Source organism: Carcharhinus amblyrhynchos, chromosome 1 (genome assembly GCF_965287045.1).
Source record: "Carcharhinus amblyrhynchos chromosome 1, sCarAmb.v2.hapA, whole genome shotgun sequence".
Lineage (NCBI taxonomy): Eukaryota > Metazoa > Chordata > Chondrichthyes > Carcharhiniformes > Carcharhinidae > Carcharhinus > Carcharhinus amblyrhynchos.
This window is the reverse complement of record NC_137324.1, coordinates 81,606,790-81,623,063: the sequence shown is the minus strand read 5'-3', so window position 1 is coordinate 81,623,063 and position 16,274 is coordinate 81,606,790. Positions and strand designations below refer to the sequence as shown.

At 40.1% G+C, this 16,274-nt stretch overlaps 1 protein-coding gene across 1 annotated transcript in view; it reads right to left on the bottom strand.

Annotated features, from left to right (window-relative positions):
- The window catches only part of txk (TXK tyrosine kinase), a 50,479-nt gene that overhangs the window by 10,734 nt on the left and 23,471 nt on the right, over positions 1–16,274 (bottom strand). Inside the window, exons 5-12 of the mRNA XM_080198260.1 lie at positions 14,773–14,838; positions 12,150–12,204; positions 11,133–11,212; positions 8,842–8,975; positions 6,136–6,210; positions 4,293–4,464; positions 3,063–3,279; positions 2,456–2,520 (exon numbers count right to left, since the gene is read on the bottom strand). Coding sequence (XP_080054386.1) covers positions 2,456–2,520; positions 3,063–3,279; positions 4,293–4,464; positions 6,136–6,210; positions 8,842–8,975; positions 11,133–11,212; positions 12,150–12,204; positions 14,773–14,838 — 864 coding nt within the window. The remainder of the gene's footprint in view (positions 1–2,455; positions 2,521–3,062; positions 3,280–4,292; positions 4,465–6,135; positions 6,211–8,841; positions 8,976–11,132; positions 11,213–12,149; positions 12,205–14,772; positions 14,839–16,274) is intronic.

Sequence of the window (16,274 nt, the reverse complement as noted above, 5' to 3'; positions counted from 1 at the left end):
GACCTTCGCTGGACTCCCTCAATAGCAAGAAATTTCCTTTCGGAAGAAGGGATTGAACAATATGGTGAGTGGATAGAGTTAAATTTACGAATTCTTGGATCATGGAATGGATCACGGAATCCGACAGTGCAGAAGGAGGCCATTTGACCCATCGAGTCTACACCGACCACAATCCCACTCAGGCCCTATCCTCTTAACCCTTGTTTTCAACTTGTTAAAATTCCAGTTAGAAACAGTGTGAGATATTACTGTACAAATTCTTAATGCAATTGCATTGAATTCTTTGCTATTTTAAAAGCGATCATTAACCAGTTTGTTTTCAATTATTATTTGCCTCCATTCAGATTACACTGAGACATTTTAGCATGCTCAGGTTAAATATTTATAAGGTTTTGCCCACCTCATCTTCATTAACACATCCATCACAGACAAGTTGAAGCAGAAACTGTTCTGGCTTAACTCAATCCATAGTAGACATGATATTCAACTGCTGGCATCACTTACATGCTTGCAGCATGTTGTCACCTTCACAGATGTCTTACCCCCATGAGATAAATGAATTTCAGGTCACCTACTGAAGGGCAATGCCAATTGGGTAGGGAGAGGGTTGAAGAAGTCAACAGGGATTAGAGGTTGGGGGAATAAGTGAGGAGGAGGAAGATGGGACAGCGCTCCTGGGTTCTCCACCCCTGGTGCTGTGGCTACAATGTATACTGTCTCCTGTATGCACTCCAGAACTCATGAAGATTATTTTGACAGCACCTCTTAGTTCCATAAGTTTTATCACAAGAAAGACAAGGTCAACACCATTATAACATCACCATCTCCTCCAAGATCTTCTCTAAGTAGCATACAATCCTGACTATGTCAAAATCCTTGAGTTACCTATCTGAACACTCTTGTAGGACTAGGGGTTGGCAGGCACCTCAAGGAGAAGGCCAGCTATCACTGTCCCATAAGAAATGTACAAGAAATGCTGCCTTGCCAGAATGAGAACAAGTAAAAAAATTCTCAGCTCCTGTTCCTCTATTGCTATGTTCTCTGGTACAAAAGTTACTTTCTTTCACAAAACTAGCAATTGCACAGTGGCTAGTTTTACTCAATTGTTAGTACATCAGAACTGATCAGGTTACTCTTTTGGGGTGGCATTATTATTAAAAATACAAATCTGAATTACCTTACAATAATTAATAGTTTGCATTTGACACTGATGTTCTGAACACACAGCAGCTAGTAATTATATCATAATGAATAGCTATTTCCTTCAGATTACCCATAGCTGAAAAGTCTCTCAGGAAGGAAACTTGTAAAATAACATCCGGTCTACACCTGCCTGCATCAACATCTACATTTACAGACAAACACCACATTAGAGATCTTCGTATGTTATTGTGAATAAAGTGCAAAAAAAACACAACTTGCAGTTATATAATACTTTTAACATAGTAAAAGGTCCCCGGTGTTCCACACAGAAATATCAAACAAATCAGACAAGCATGGATAGCACTGGCTAAACTACTCAATCGGGGGCCCAAATTGAATGCATTTCCTGGGGTCAAGTGCCCTGCTTCAGCTGTCCCATTTTCAATGCAAATTAATTTCTGGACTATTGTTTGGCAATATATTTTTTCACCAAAATGCATCTAATAAATTAGTAGCCGTAAAATCCACAATTAACCTGTTGGGCTACAACCTATCTTTCTCAGTTGAAAGATAAGCAAGTACTTTGTTTATGTGGATATTTTTATGAGTTGGTAATTCATTGCATCCAGTATTAGTTCCTTTGTTGCAGGTACAGTGTTTCAAATCCATCTATTCTAAAACCTGCAATGTCTGAACTGCCATGTATGACTTTTTATTGTTGTTGGATAAGTAAATTAATTTAACAGCTTGTTGAGCAAGGTGCTTCATTGTGGTGGCATGCCAACTAGTTATTGGCTTTGCACCCCTCTCTGTACCCATGCACCAAGTGATGGGGACAACAATTGACCTAACCGATCTAACCCAAATGGCCCAACACAAGCTTCCTGACCTGATAACTGGCAAGATCCAAAATTCAACACAGACTTGGTCACATGGTTGGCAGTTTTGAGACATTATACCTTGCTAGAAAAGCATGTGGTAATTCCATTGTAATTATAATCATCAAACAAGGATAAAATTACATGAAAAATATATGAAACTCATCACCCGATGAAACTGATAACAAACAAGATCTGAATTCCATTTGTGAACAACTCTAAAACAAATGGAAGAGAGCAATAATCTGATCTCAGTCTTCAAAAATGCCTTCACTTCAGCAATTTATGAATACCTTGTTGAAATTACTGCCAAACAAAGTTTCCATCAAAACCCCAAGGAAGTTAAGTAGCATCTATTAGCATTCAACTGGCAATGGTAATCTTAAAGAAATTTTAAATTAAATTTAGAATTCCATTTCTGAGAAAGAAGTTACCTTGCCATTCCAAAATCAGATACTTTCACCGCATTCTTGTCACCCACTAAGCAGTTCCTGGCAGCCTAGTAATAAGAAGAAAAGAACAAAGCCATTGATTAATTCCATGATTAACGGATTTCTACTTTGCATGAGCAGTTAGATCTGTTCCTGAGTCTATAAATTATTAAATAACAGACGGAAAAGAAAATTCCTATTCCCACATATTGTACCATACAGGCAAAACACATAGATGTGGATAGATTCTTGGTAAGTAAGTAGGTGGGATGCAGATATGAGGTTAGTATCAGATCAGTCACAATCTTATTAAATGGCAAAACAGGTGTGAGGGGCAAATGGCCTACTCCCACTCCTTGTTCATAAGTTCGTAATTTTACCTGTAAATTATTTAGAAGTATTTTATTTCAGATTTGTAATCTAAACTAAGCATGATCCTGAATCTACAAATGGTTTTTCATAAGAGAGAGCAATGTGTGATAGTGCTATTTACTTTATGTTACTTTAACCAACTATCTTGTAACAGATGCTGATATTCTATAAATAGCACCCTAACAAATTGATGGTTAATATTCCTGAACTGAGTTATAACTGTAGTAGGAAGACTTACCAAGTCCCGGTGAATGAAATGGTTCCTCTCAAGGTACGCCATCCCTTCACACACATCTTCACAAATACCCAGTAAGACTTCTTTGAGGAGTCGGCCTTGTCTCTGTCGCAAATAATTGAGCAGACAGCCATTTTCCATGAACTCAGTAACTATACAGATTGGCCGCTTTTGTGTGCAAACCCCGTAGAGCTGCACTAAATTTGGATGTGATAATCTCCTGAGGAAAGAAAAAGGCATTGATTAATGTCCTTTTGAGCAGCATATGAAAGTTGCAGAGTTCTTAAACTCTTTTTGATGTTTGAATTTAAATTCGATCACTTGATCCAAAGACTATATCAGTTAAATATTGATCCCAAGTTAATGGGAATAGGTATTACTAAAGTTAAATAAATCTATATTTTACACTTGAGACAGTGTGTGAACAAGAAAGCCATGACAAATGCTGAAATCAGTCAGATATACAAAATTAGTGACATTGCATTTAATATATTAATGAATAAACTTGAGTCTTGATTCATACTGAGTTCAGAAGCAGCAAGCTGACTGTTAAATTAATCCTAGTCTTATGTCTTTCCTCATAATCCCCATTTTCACATAATTTGTCTGCCATAAATCTTTCCAATCTCAGATAGTTGCATTAGAGGGGTTATTGGGGAGTGTGGAGGTGAAAATGTGATTGGAAAACTCCCCGCCAATTCCTTCAACTTCCTGAATTTCTGTCAGATGTGACAACAGACATCGAATATGTTGGTCCCAATATGAACGAATGTGATTCGAGGTCAGTGGCAATAATGAAGTATCTTTTCTGTTACCATTTATATAATCATCTTGATGTTGATAACGTTAGCATATTAATAGTGAAGCAAAAGGCCAGTGGAAAAGCTTACATTTTAAATCTGTCCATATGGAATAGGATCATTCACTTGAGCTTAGTTCATTTCTCCAATATGTGACCTTTAAATATTAGGCGCAGAATTCCCTCTCATGGACTCTAAAATTCAGCCTCCCTGGCAAAGGTGAGAACACCACTGGAAGCAGAACTGAGAAGTGCAAATTGACTGTCCTTAGGATATTGTCTGTGGTCAGCCACATGAATCTCTTGAGGATGGAGGTTCTGTCCTACCACCCTTGCCCTGACACAGATAAAGGAAAACTTTCCATCTATGTCTTCCTTTCTTTCTTTTGCACACACATATCTCTGGATTTTTTTATACAACTAATAGCACTTACATCATGACCTTAGCTTCCTCGATAAAGTCCTCTTCTGACATCGAACCTTCTGAAATGGTTTTAATTGCTACTTTATTTGTAGCTCTCCATTTTCCTAGACGCACCACCCCAAACTGTCCACTTCCCAGCTCTTTCATGAAGGTCAACTCAGATGTGTTGATCTCCCATTTTTCTGTTTGAAAAATCAACTTTAAGTAATTGAGCATCTAACAACAACTTGCATTTATTTAATATATCCCAATGAAAATGTCTCAGGGCCTCACTCAATTTGCATTAAAAAAAAACTTCATTGGAATATCACAATATGAAATGATAAAACACAATCAACAAATGAGACAAGAAAGGTTTAGAAAGACACTGAATGCTTGTGAAGTTGTGGCAGAAGATGCTGAGGCTGAGTGCTAGGCTGGTATGTTTGGCACTAGACCTGTAGTTCGTGATACGCTACTGCTTGCTGAAGTTAACTAGATCATTATAATACAATGCATATTAACTCAAGAATGTATTGGTTATGGCAAACCTTTGAACTAAACTTGTGATTACTTTTAAACTATTCACATTATTCACAAGTAATAATTTCACAAGTTAATATATGTCTGACATGACATCCTTAATAAACTATTCCATGCAGTGCTTCCCCATTTATCCATCAGGAAAGCCAAGGCTCTTCCAGTTCATAGAATCATAGAATCCCTGCAGTACAAAAGGAGGCCATTCAGCCTATCAAGCCTGCATTGACAATAATCCCACCCAAGTCCTATCCTCGTAACCCCACGTATTTACCTTGCTAATCCTTCAGACACTAAGGGGCAATTTAGCATGGCCAATCAACGACACCCACACATCTTTGGACTGTGCAAGGAAACTGAAGCACCCAAAGGAAACCCACGCAGACATGGGGAGAACATGCTAACTCTACACAGTCTCCTGAGGCCAGAATTGACCCCAGGTACCCAACACTGTGAGGCAGCAGTGCTAACCACTGTGCCACCATGCCACCCCAGATGATGAGCCAGAGACCCCATCCTCCAAGCTTCAAATACATAAGAGTTTTCAAGAATAATCTTTTTGGAAGTTAAAGGGGCAGATTTTGCTTTTTGTTCAACTGGATGTTTTTGACCACCTGAACAGAGAGAATCACATACACTCAATGGAGACAACACTGGCTTCCTGTTCATTGCAGCTTCCTGCATCAGTGAATTAAACATAGATTCATAGGATGTACAGTGCAAAAGGAAGCCATTTGGCCCATCGAGCCTGCACCGACAACAATCCCAACCAGGTCCCATCCTGGTAACCCCACATATTTACAGTCCTAATCCCCCTGACACTAAGGGGCAATTTATCATGAGCAATCAGTCACATCTTTGGATTGTGGGAGGAAACCGGAGCACCCAGAAGAAACCCACACAGACACAGGGAGAATGTGCAAATTCCATATAGACAGTCACCCAAGGCTGGAATTGAACCCAGGTCCCTGGCGCTGTGAGGCAGCAGTGCTAACCACTGTGCCACCATGCCATCCAAATGTGGGACCAAGCCAGACCAGGCACTGCTCCATTCAGACATGACCCATATTATCTGTGATCAGCTAGCAAATGTTGAAGGGCCAAATTCTCCAATCTCACATGCAGCTGGGATTCTCCAATCCTGCTGCAGTGAATAGAGTTTTGACTAAGCACCAAATTTTCTGTTCTTGCCGGGGCGTGAATAGCTGGAGAATTCTGGCCAAAATCTTGCATGTTTTTGTTCATCATGACTATTTTTCATATTTACTGTCTTAATGGAAAGGGAAGTAGGATGTTAAACCTTTTTCAGGGATATAAAGAATAACAGACAGTACCGTAGCTGAAGCCAGCTGTTGCAGGAGTACATCTTCCCATTAGGCCAACAGGATAGCGGAATCTTGTGACAAGGCCTAGGCAATGTTATGGAATAGAAAGTATAAATATGCATAGATTATTATTTCACCAACCAAATACATTTCTGTTCATCATAATGCTCAGATTTTTATAAAGTACAATTAAATTAACAACACTGTCCGTTCAAGCCAAACCAAAAAGTACATTCATGTTTTGTATAAGTATAATTGCTCTGTGTTATGGCATATGAAGTCATCACAATTAAATGAAAAGTAATGGCATTGCTCAGAATGCCCCAAGTGCTCCACAGTCAATTACCTTAAAGTTCTTATTATTTTTGTCCTAGGATGTGGATAATATAACAAGACAATAAATTATTGTCCAATTGTCGCCTAATGTTGAGGGCATTAACAATCAAGCATAACTTTTTTTATACATTTATGGGATCTGCGCGTTGCTGGCTAGGCCAGCATTTATTGCCCATCCCTAGTTACCCTTGAGAAGGGGGTAGTAAGCTGTCTCTTGAAAAGCTGCAGTCCCTGTGGTGTAGCTACACCCACAGTGCTGTTAGGAAGGGAGTTCCAGGATTTTGACCCAGTGACCAATATAATTCCAAGTCAGGGTGATGAGTGGCTTGGATGGGAACACCTCCCAGAAACACCCACCAAGTGTGTGCTCAAAGATGCACTAGGCTCTAGGATCAGCCATGCAAGGACTCATGTCCAATAACACGGCATTTCTTAGGCTGACAATCACACTCATTTATGAGTGATCGCCATAGAAGAAGACTCAAGGATAGCAGTTAGAAAAAGACATATTTATATAACTTCTGATTGTCGTTCACAGACCACAAATTACTTTGAAGTGTGGAGATATTTGTTATGGAGGCAATTGCAATGGAGGTTATTGCTGATAGTACATATCCAAACTGCATTACACAGCAGTAATCTGCTCACAGATGCTCAGTTGGGGTTTTGCTAAAGCCACTCAGCTCCTGAACTCAGTTTAAGCTTGGTCCAAACACAAACAAAAGAGCTGATTTTCAGAAGGGAAGTGAGAGTGACTACCCTTGACATCAAGGCAGGTTTTGACCAGTGGCACCGAGGAGCCCTAGCAAAAGTGAAGTCTGTGGAAATCAGGATGACACTGCCCCCTTGGTTGGAGTCATACCCAGCACAAAGAAAGATGGTTGTGGTCATTGGAGGTCAATCATCTCAGTCCCAGAATATTACTTCTGGAGTTCTTCAGGTAGTATCCTAGGCCCAACCATCTCCAGCTGTTTTATTAATGACCTTCCCTCCATCATAACATCAGAAGTGGGGACATTTGCTGATGATTGCACAATGTTCAGCACCATTCACAAGTCCTCAGATACTGAACCAGGCTATGTCCACTTGCAGCAACACTTGGACAATATTCAGTCTTGTCCTTATAAGTGACAAATAATATTCGAGCTACACAATTGCCAGGCAATGACCAGTTCCAACAAGAGAGAATCTGGCCATCTCCCATTGACATTCAATCACCGAATCCTCCACCCATCATCAATGTTACCACTGGCCAGAAACTGAACTGGACTAGCCATAAACAATAAATATTGTGGTTACAAAACCAAGTCAGTGGTTGGAAATTCTGCAGCAAGTAACTCACCTCCTGACTCCTCGAAGCCTGCCCACCATTTACAAGGCACAAGCCAGGGGTGTGAAGGAGCATTCTGTCTGGATGAGGGCTGCTCCAACAACACTCAAATTTCAACACCATCCAGGATAAAGCAGTCTGCTTGATTGACACCCCATCTACCGTATTCACTCCCTCCACCACCAACACATAATGGCAGCAGTGTGTACCATCTACAAGATGCACTCTAGGAACTCACCAAGGCTCCTTCAACAGCACCTTCCAAAACCATGACCTACCCACCTCCTAGAATGATAAGAGCAATGAACACATGGGGACACCACTATCTGCAAGTTCCCCTTCAAGGTACACACCATGCTGACTTGTAACTATATTGCCCTTCCCCCACTGTGTCAAAATCCTGGAACTTGCTCCCTCCCAGATTCCTCGCGAGATGGACTGCAGCTGTTCAAAAAGGCAGCTCACCGCCACCTTCTCAAGAGTAACTTTGCTGTCCTTCAACGACACTCACAACCCACGAAGGAATAAATAAAATGCAGTAGCCATTTTGAACGTGGCAAGATGTTGCAAAGAGAAGCAATGAATGAGCATGCAGTCTAAAATTTAGTAGCGTTGATTGTGTTAAGCAATGTTGCCAAGGAAAGATGCCTAGCGTTCACCACAACCATGAGATTCATAACAGCCAAATGAATAACTGGACCAGGCAGAAAAGGCCTTTGTGTAATGACTGACATAAAGGGTGGCAGCTGCTGCAGTGCAGTACTGCCTCAGCACTGCCTGAAATGTCAGATTGAATAATAAGCTCAAACTCCTGATGTAGAGCTCACAACCTCCTGGCCCAAAGATAAACATGTTACCAACTTTGTTAAATTGACACTTGACATAATCTTTATGGAGACTGTAGTTATTGGGGCTTCAGTCTTTCATCAAACTTATTGCTGATTAGGACTCTTGTACCATCAAAATCCAAAATGAACCAATATCAACAATACACACGTAACGGCGTTTTGTATTTCAAATATGTGCATAGCATCATATTTACACTGTACCTGCTGCGTTATGTTCATGATACTCAATGAGTTCAGGGATGGTATCAAATAGATGTTTTTCTGCCACGTAGTACTGTCTCTTTGCTGTCTGGGTCTGTTTTATGTGGTAGTGTCTGACTGATCCATTTTGATCACTGTAGAAACATATAAAGATCATAACTAAACAAACATGTTGAAATATTCCTTTCTTAATACCTTTGAGAATATTTCCCCACTGGAAGCAGCGGAACCAAAGGGAAATAGTTGTCATCAGTACAACGACATCATTGTCGACTGCTCATGTTACTGTATTTTCTACCACAAAGTGACATTTAGTTGCCTAGTAGCAAAAGTCAATAAGATAAAAATACCCTGTGTCTTTCTGTGAGTTAATGATTCTGTAATTTCTACGTTAATGCAATATGGTTTTTGTGTCACATTGCCACAACATTTGCAGTGGAACTGTACTATTAAGTCATCCATTTTGAAGCAAATTTTGGCACGAAGCCTAAGACCACCTCAAGCAGCTAGTCTAATAAAATTTGCGTTACTGACAGGTGACTATATAAATTATATATTTTCCCAAAATTTTACTAACGGTGCGATCTTACAAAAAAATTCTAAGTGCCAAATGAGTGGGAAAACGGGAGACAGTGGCGCTGGTTTTTGCAATGAGCTGCAAGACTCTCAAATACAACTTTAAAATGACAGTGTAATAAATGTTATACAGATTTTAATGTGTCAGATATGAATGTAACTCCACTTTGTCTATGTGCAGGCAAGTACCGAGCTCTACTTCAGCTTATTACAGTATGGGTGGAGGCAGTATAATACCCAGCGCAAGAATTGATGCAGATGATTCTTCCAATGTGTATCACTGTAATTCATAAAGCATCTGAAGTATTGCTAGGCCACAAAATACAGAAAATAAATAGAAGATGTCTGTAGGGTCTTTAGAAGCCCATGTGCTCCACCCTAGGTCTCTGAATCTGTCATATATGTTTTGTGTATTCGTTCATGGGTGTGGCATTGTTGACTAGGCCAGTATATATTGCCCATCCCTCATGTTGCAACTGAGTGTCACACTTCAGTGAAGATGTGACTATTCAATTCTGGAAAATTCATGTCCTGTGAAAAGCAAGCTTTATTTCAGGTCAGGAAATTGGCCTGAAGATTGATGTGTGATAAATCTTCCACGATGTGGAGATGCCAGCGTTGGATGGGGTAAACACAGTAAGAAGTCTCACAACACCAGGTTAAAGTCCAACAGGTTTATTTGGTAGCACAAGCCACTAACTTTTGGAGCGCTTCCCCTTCATTAGGTAAGTGGGATTTCAGTTCACAAACAGGGCATATAAAGTCACAAACACAATTTACAAAATTCTCAATTCTTCAAGGTGGCTTTCACAACACACAATGCAGAGTCGCTGAGCAGAGACTGATAGCCAAGTTCCGCACACATGAGGACGGCCTCAACTGGGATCCTGGGTTCATGTCACACTATTTGTAACCCCCACAACTTGCCTGGCATTGCAAAATCTCACTAACTGTCCTGTCTGGAGACAGTAACATCTCTTTAACCTGTACTTAACCCTCTCTCCACTCACATTGTCTGTTACTTTAAGACTTGATTACCTGTAAAGACTCGCGTTCCAACCATTATTTTGTAAATTGAGTGTGTGTCTTTATAGGTGCTGTTTGTGAACAGAGCTCCCACTTACCTGATGAAGGAGCAGCGCTCCGAAAGCTAGTGGGTTGTGCAACCAAATAAACCTGTTGGACTTTAACCTGGTGTTGGAGACTTCTTATTATAAATCATCTATCTCAGATCAGAATTAGCTAGAAGCTGAAATAAGATGTGTCCTTATTTTATAGATGGCATCTGGACACTTGCTTTGAGGACAGTAGTCATGCTGTAATATCATGATTGCTTTGATGAGTTCTAAATTCAATAAACTCCAGTCTCCATGAAGTGGAAACACTTTCTGTCCACGTGTTCTTTAGAGTCTGGAATAATCGAGTAATAGTTTCAAGGTGAAAGGGTATTGCACAAACATGAATCAATGTGGACATGTCCACTCAAAGGGAAAGTACTGGTGTGCATAATATTATTAATCTTCAAGTGGTGCATTTGAAATGAACTTTGGGCAATGCCCACTGAAACATATCTTAACTTAGGCAAACAAAATAACAATTACACAAAAAAAGTGCTCCACAAAACATTACCTACTTTTATAGTTGCACACTCAAATTAAAGTACATACAATCATAATGTTATGGTTGAAAGTTCATGAAATAAAATCATTGATTACCCTCCAGCTTTGGTATAAACAGACACGGTGTAAACCCCTTGCAGTCTGGAGTCTCTGACAATAAAAGCCCCTTCCTTAGCCTGAAAGAAAACATACACAAAGATTTATATTTTTTCAAACAAAACCTGCTAACTAACACTTGGAAAAGATTTAGGGTGATGAAAGTTCCTGTGAAAATCCCCTAGTCACCACACTCCGGCACCTGTTTGGGTGAATTTAGCATGGCCATTGTACCTAACCAGCACGGCTTTCGGACTGTGGGAGGAAATGAGAGCACCCAGAGGAAATCCATCCAGACACTGTGAGAATGTGCAGACTCCGCACAGACAGTAAACCAACCCAGAAATCAAATCTGGGTCCTTGGCGTTGTGAGGCAGCAGTGCTAACCGCTGTGCCACCGTGGCACCCCTTGTACTTTGAACAAATAAGCTGCCTTCTTTACACCTGTCAAATATTGCAATCAAAGGAAAATAAAACAGCTTGGTGTAAAACTTACTGCCAGCAAACACAGGCAGTGAAGAGCAATTTCACACCCTTGCTCCTGAAAGTATAAATCAAGAGCTTAAAGATAAAAACAGTCTGATTAAGTGAAATAATTACTCATGTTATTATTGCTGCTTACTTAATGCAGTCTTGTGTAATAAGACAAGTGTGTGGAAAAGCTACTCATGCTCATTTATTTTACCTTTAGTTTGTTAATGTTGGGTGGAATTTTCCCAAAACGTTACCAAAGGGGCAATCTTACAAAAAACATTCAAAGTGCTGAACGAGCAGAAAATGGAAGAGAATGGCTCTGATTTTTGCAGCGAGCTGTGAGTCTGCAGAATGTGTTAAAGCAGTTGCCCGTGATTCTCCAGCCCTGCTCCACTCTAACACGTTCTGCACCGGGCACGTCGTGGCCAGAAAATCACTGCCCTTGTACAGTTTGTCAAAATTGTAAAAGTTCTAAAATATATTCAGTAACCTGAATTTATACGTACATCCAAATAATATTGTTGGAATTGTGGTATAAATTACCTCTTGCCGGAGAAGCTGCTCTGCCTTGGTCCGTGTTATATTTTTACAATACCACCTGCAGAGAAAGAGAGATTACTTGCATTTCCTTTTTGCTGTCATTTCAGCAGATCATGTGTGTGAGACATTGCTTCACTGACAGTGACATTGAACAACTAATGCCTTTTTCTTAGCGTATAGATTCCTCCAACAAGCTTTTCTTTATATGAAAACTCAGAGTGTTGGAAATATTGAGCAGACAGGCAGCACCTGCGGAGAGAAGCAGAGTTAATGTTTCAAGTTGCTGACTCTGATTAACCTGAATCTGAGCGGAGACTGATAGCCAAGTTCCGCACACATGAGGACGGCCTCAACCGGGATCCTGGGTTCATGTCACACTATCTGTAACCCCCATGAGGTTGCTGATTCTCATTGACCTGAATCATTAACTCTGTTTCTCTCCACAGATGCTGCCTGACCCATTCAGAATTTACAGCAGTTGAATTTTTATTTCAGATTTCTATGTTCCGTAACATTTTGCTTCTGTTTCAGTGAGCTTTTCTCCGTCCTGCTAAGGCTCTGCCTTTTATGCTCAATTGAGCAGAATGGGGTTTTGCGGTCTACTTCACTGGTTGCTCCACTTTTCCAATGGATAACACACATAAAATCACAGAAACCCTACAGTGCAGAATGAGGCCATTCAGCCCATTGAGTCTGTACCAACAACAATCCCACCTAGGCCTATCCCGGTAACCCCACATATTTACCCCACTAACCCCTCTAACCTACACATCACGGGACATTAAAGGTCAATTTAGCATGGCCAATGCACATAACCCACACATCTTTGGACTGTGGGAGGAAACCGGAGCACCCAGGGGAAACCCACGCAGACATGGGAAGAATGTGCAAACTCCACGCAGCCAATAACCCAAGCCAGGAATCAAACCCAGATCCCTGGAGCTGTGAAGCAGCAGTGCTAACCACTATGCCATCCTGCCGCCCCGAGAAAGGCATATTTCGCCTTGCGTAATTGCAAAGATCACTTAAAAGGGATTAGGACTCCAGCTGAGATCTGAACCCAAGGTCTTCTGTTTACTCAGCAGGCGCTTTAACCAAATAAGCCACAGACCCTGACGGGAAAGTACTGAAGGGGGCACCCGGATCATTAGTGACCAAAATGAACAGCATTTAAACAGGGTAGAAGCAAACTGCAACAACGCCCAAAATTTTAATTCACCTGGAGACTGATTTGATTTGAAGCCAAAGATGCGACTTTGTTATCAGCCTTATTAACATGTTAAAATTCTGATGGAAATTTCCGAGGCCTAATTTTGACTACCTCAGGAGAAATTCAGAAAGGAATTTAGTAGTCAGATATTAAAATCTTGTCTGCTGAAAGGAAAAACTAACCTTGTTTGCGCTACGTGATCCTTTGTTCGAAATTTGTTCCATGCATTAGTCCGTTTTGCTGAGTAAACTTCCCTTCTTGCATTTTCTGTTTGAACCCCACAATGCCACATTCCCTCTGCTCCCTTCCCCACAAGCACTGCAACAACTTAATTCTGAATTTTCCAGTTTACCAAATATCCTGCTTCACTCCCCAGTGAGAATAGTTATTCTACTGGAAAACCCAAATGGACTGCATAACTGGGGTGATGAAAGAGGTTTGTTAGGGACTGCTGTAAGAATTCCTGAGGCTTTCTGCTAGCACCTATTATTATTCCAAGGCATGTACTGGTATTTCAGAGGAGACAGGTCCTTACCACCTCTGCATTATTAGACAGGCTGCCATACAACTGTGCCATTCGTTACCCAATGACCTGCACACCGACCTGTTCCACAGGTATGAAGTACGGATATCTGAAGCACAAAGTTTTTACACCACTGCATCCTTCCAAGCCTCCCTGTCACTTTGAGCAGCCCGTAATGTCACAATTGTATCGGGGAGACCAAAAGAGAAAATGCTGACAAAGGGTCATCTAGACTCAAAACGTCAGCTTTTCTCTCTCCTCACAGATACGATGTGGGTATGCCAGCGTTGGACTGGCGTAAACACAGTAAAAAGTCTGACAACACCAGGTTTTAGTCCAACCTATTTATTTGATAATATACTTGTGAGTATATTATCAAATAAATAGGTTGGACTAAAACCTGGTGTTGTCAGACTTTTTACTGTGCTCACAGATGCTGTAAAAAGTCTGACAACACCAGGTTTTAGTCCAACCTATTTATTTGATAATATACTCACTAGCTTTTGGGGTTACCCCCTTCGTCAGGTGAATGGAGGGTAACCCCGAAAGCTAGTGAGTATATTATCAAATAAATAGGTTGGACTAAAACCTGGTGTTGTCAGACTTTTTACTGTGTTTACGCCAGTCCAACGCCGGCATACCCACATCATGACTACTACTCACAGATACTGCCAGACCTGCTGAGATTTTCCAGCATTTTCTCTTTTGGTTTCAGATTCCAGCATCGGCAGTAATTTGCTTATATCAGGGGAGAGATACCATCAGTGTAGCAGCCCATGACACTATTAAGAGTATGCTGAACTAGACTGAAATATTAATGTTGATGTGTTTTTAAAGGGCTGGCGTTTGTTCGCATTCACATAGCAAATACAATAGTTATATAGTGAACTTACTCAAACGCTTCTATGTTATTAGACTTCTTCTCCGTCACATAGTTGCTTGGAATTAACCCTTCATTTCTGAAATAATATAAGTTAATTATTTTCTGTTTCATAGGAATCTTTCAAAAGGATTATATTAGACAAATCTAAGATGAAAATACGAATGAAACAATATGAAGACATTTGGCAGTGAGTGATCTAAAGTACAAGTGAAAAGAAAAATTGCCTTTAATTTCGCATTTTTCTTAAAGTAAAAACCTTGAGATTTCATTTTAGTTATCCCATAAGATTTCACAAGTAAAGTTAGCCTATCCTGTCAAAATGAAGCTAGCTGAGATGGAGAGGAAGGTAAAAAGAGATCCGAGCCATGTACAAGGACAAACCGGATAATGCTCAGGACAGAGCCAAGTACAAAACACAAAAGGAGTGCCATGTTATCTAGACAGTAAGACCAGACAGACAGATAGATAGGAAACAATATTTAGAATTGAATGTAGGTATATGAATCCCAGATTATTTGAAAAAAAATTATTTTCTTTGAGTAAAATTATTTTCCCTACATTCTAAAAATTGCTTCTTAATCTTTTCTATTCATGTCTATTTTCACTTAGTAACTCAAGAAACTCAAACCATTCAGGATATTGCAGCTCATTTGATTGTCATCCCATCCACAAAAATTCACTCCCTCCAAGACCAACACACATTAGCAGTAGTGTGTACCATCTACAAGATGCACTGCAGGAATTCACTAAAGCTCCCTAGACATGACCCATGACTGCTATCAAAAGGACAAGATTCTCAAGGGCAATTGGGGATGGCTAATAAATGTTGCTCTAGCCAGCAATGTTCACATCCCATGAATGGATTTAAAAAAACATTCGTGCCTCAGGTTGTAGTGACTTATCAAGGATTGTGTAGAAAATTTAGATTGACACTCCAGAAGAGAATTGGGAAGAGCTACCTTCGGTGAGGACTTTAAACCAAGATTCACCTGGTCACATCTGTTGGATGTTCAAGATTCCACGAAGGAGAGCAGGGAGTTCTCCAGCTCTCCTTCTTGGTTAATAACACTGCAAAAATAAATTTGGCTACTTAATATTGTATATGGAACAGTGGTGATGGAAATTGGCTGTGCATAACAACCATTATATTGTTATTTTATTCAAAAATAATTAAAACATATATTTTTATGAAATATATACATGTATGTTCAGATACTATTGCAATATAATTAGTGTACTGAGCTACAATGTATCAGTCTGCAGCACATGCTGAGGGCTGAAGAAGTACATCTGATGTTAGCTCCAGCATTTGTGTCTAATAAGGGTAAAGAAAACAATATTTCATACAGCTGGGAATCACAAGACATAATAACCACACTGCAAAGAGGTACTTTGGTGGAGGTATTTAAATGATAAGTCACTTTGTGAATGTAATGACCCTGATAATTTGATCCATGGGAAAAGTAAAGACACAGTATAGTCCAGGTTAATGTTTCTACAGTTTGTGCATGT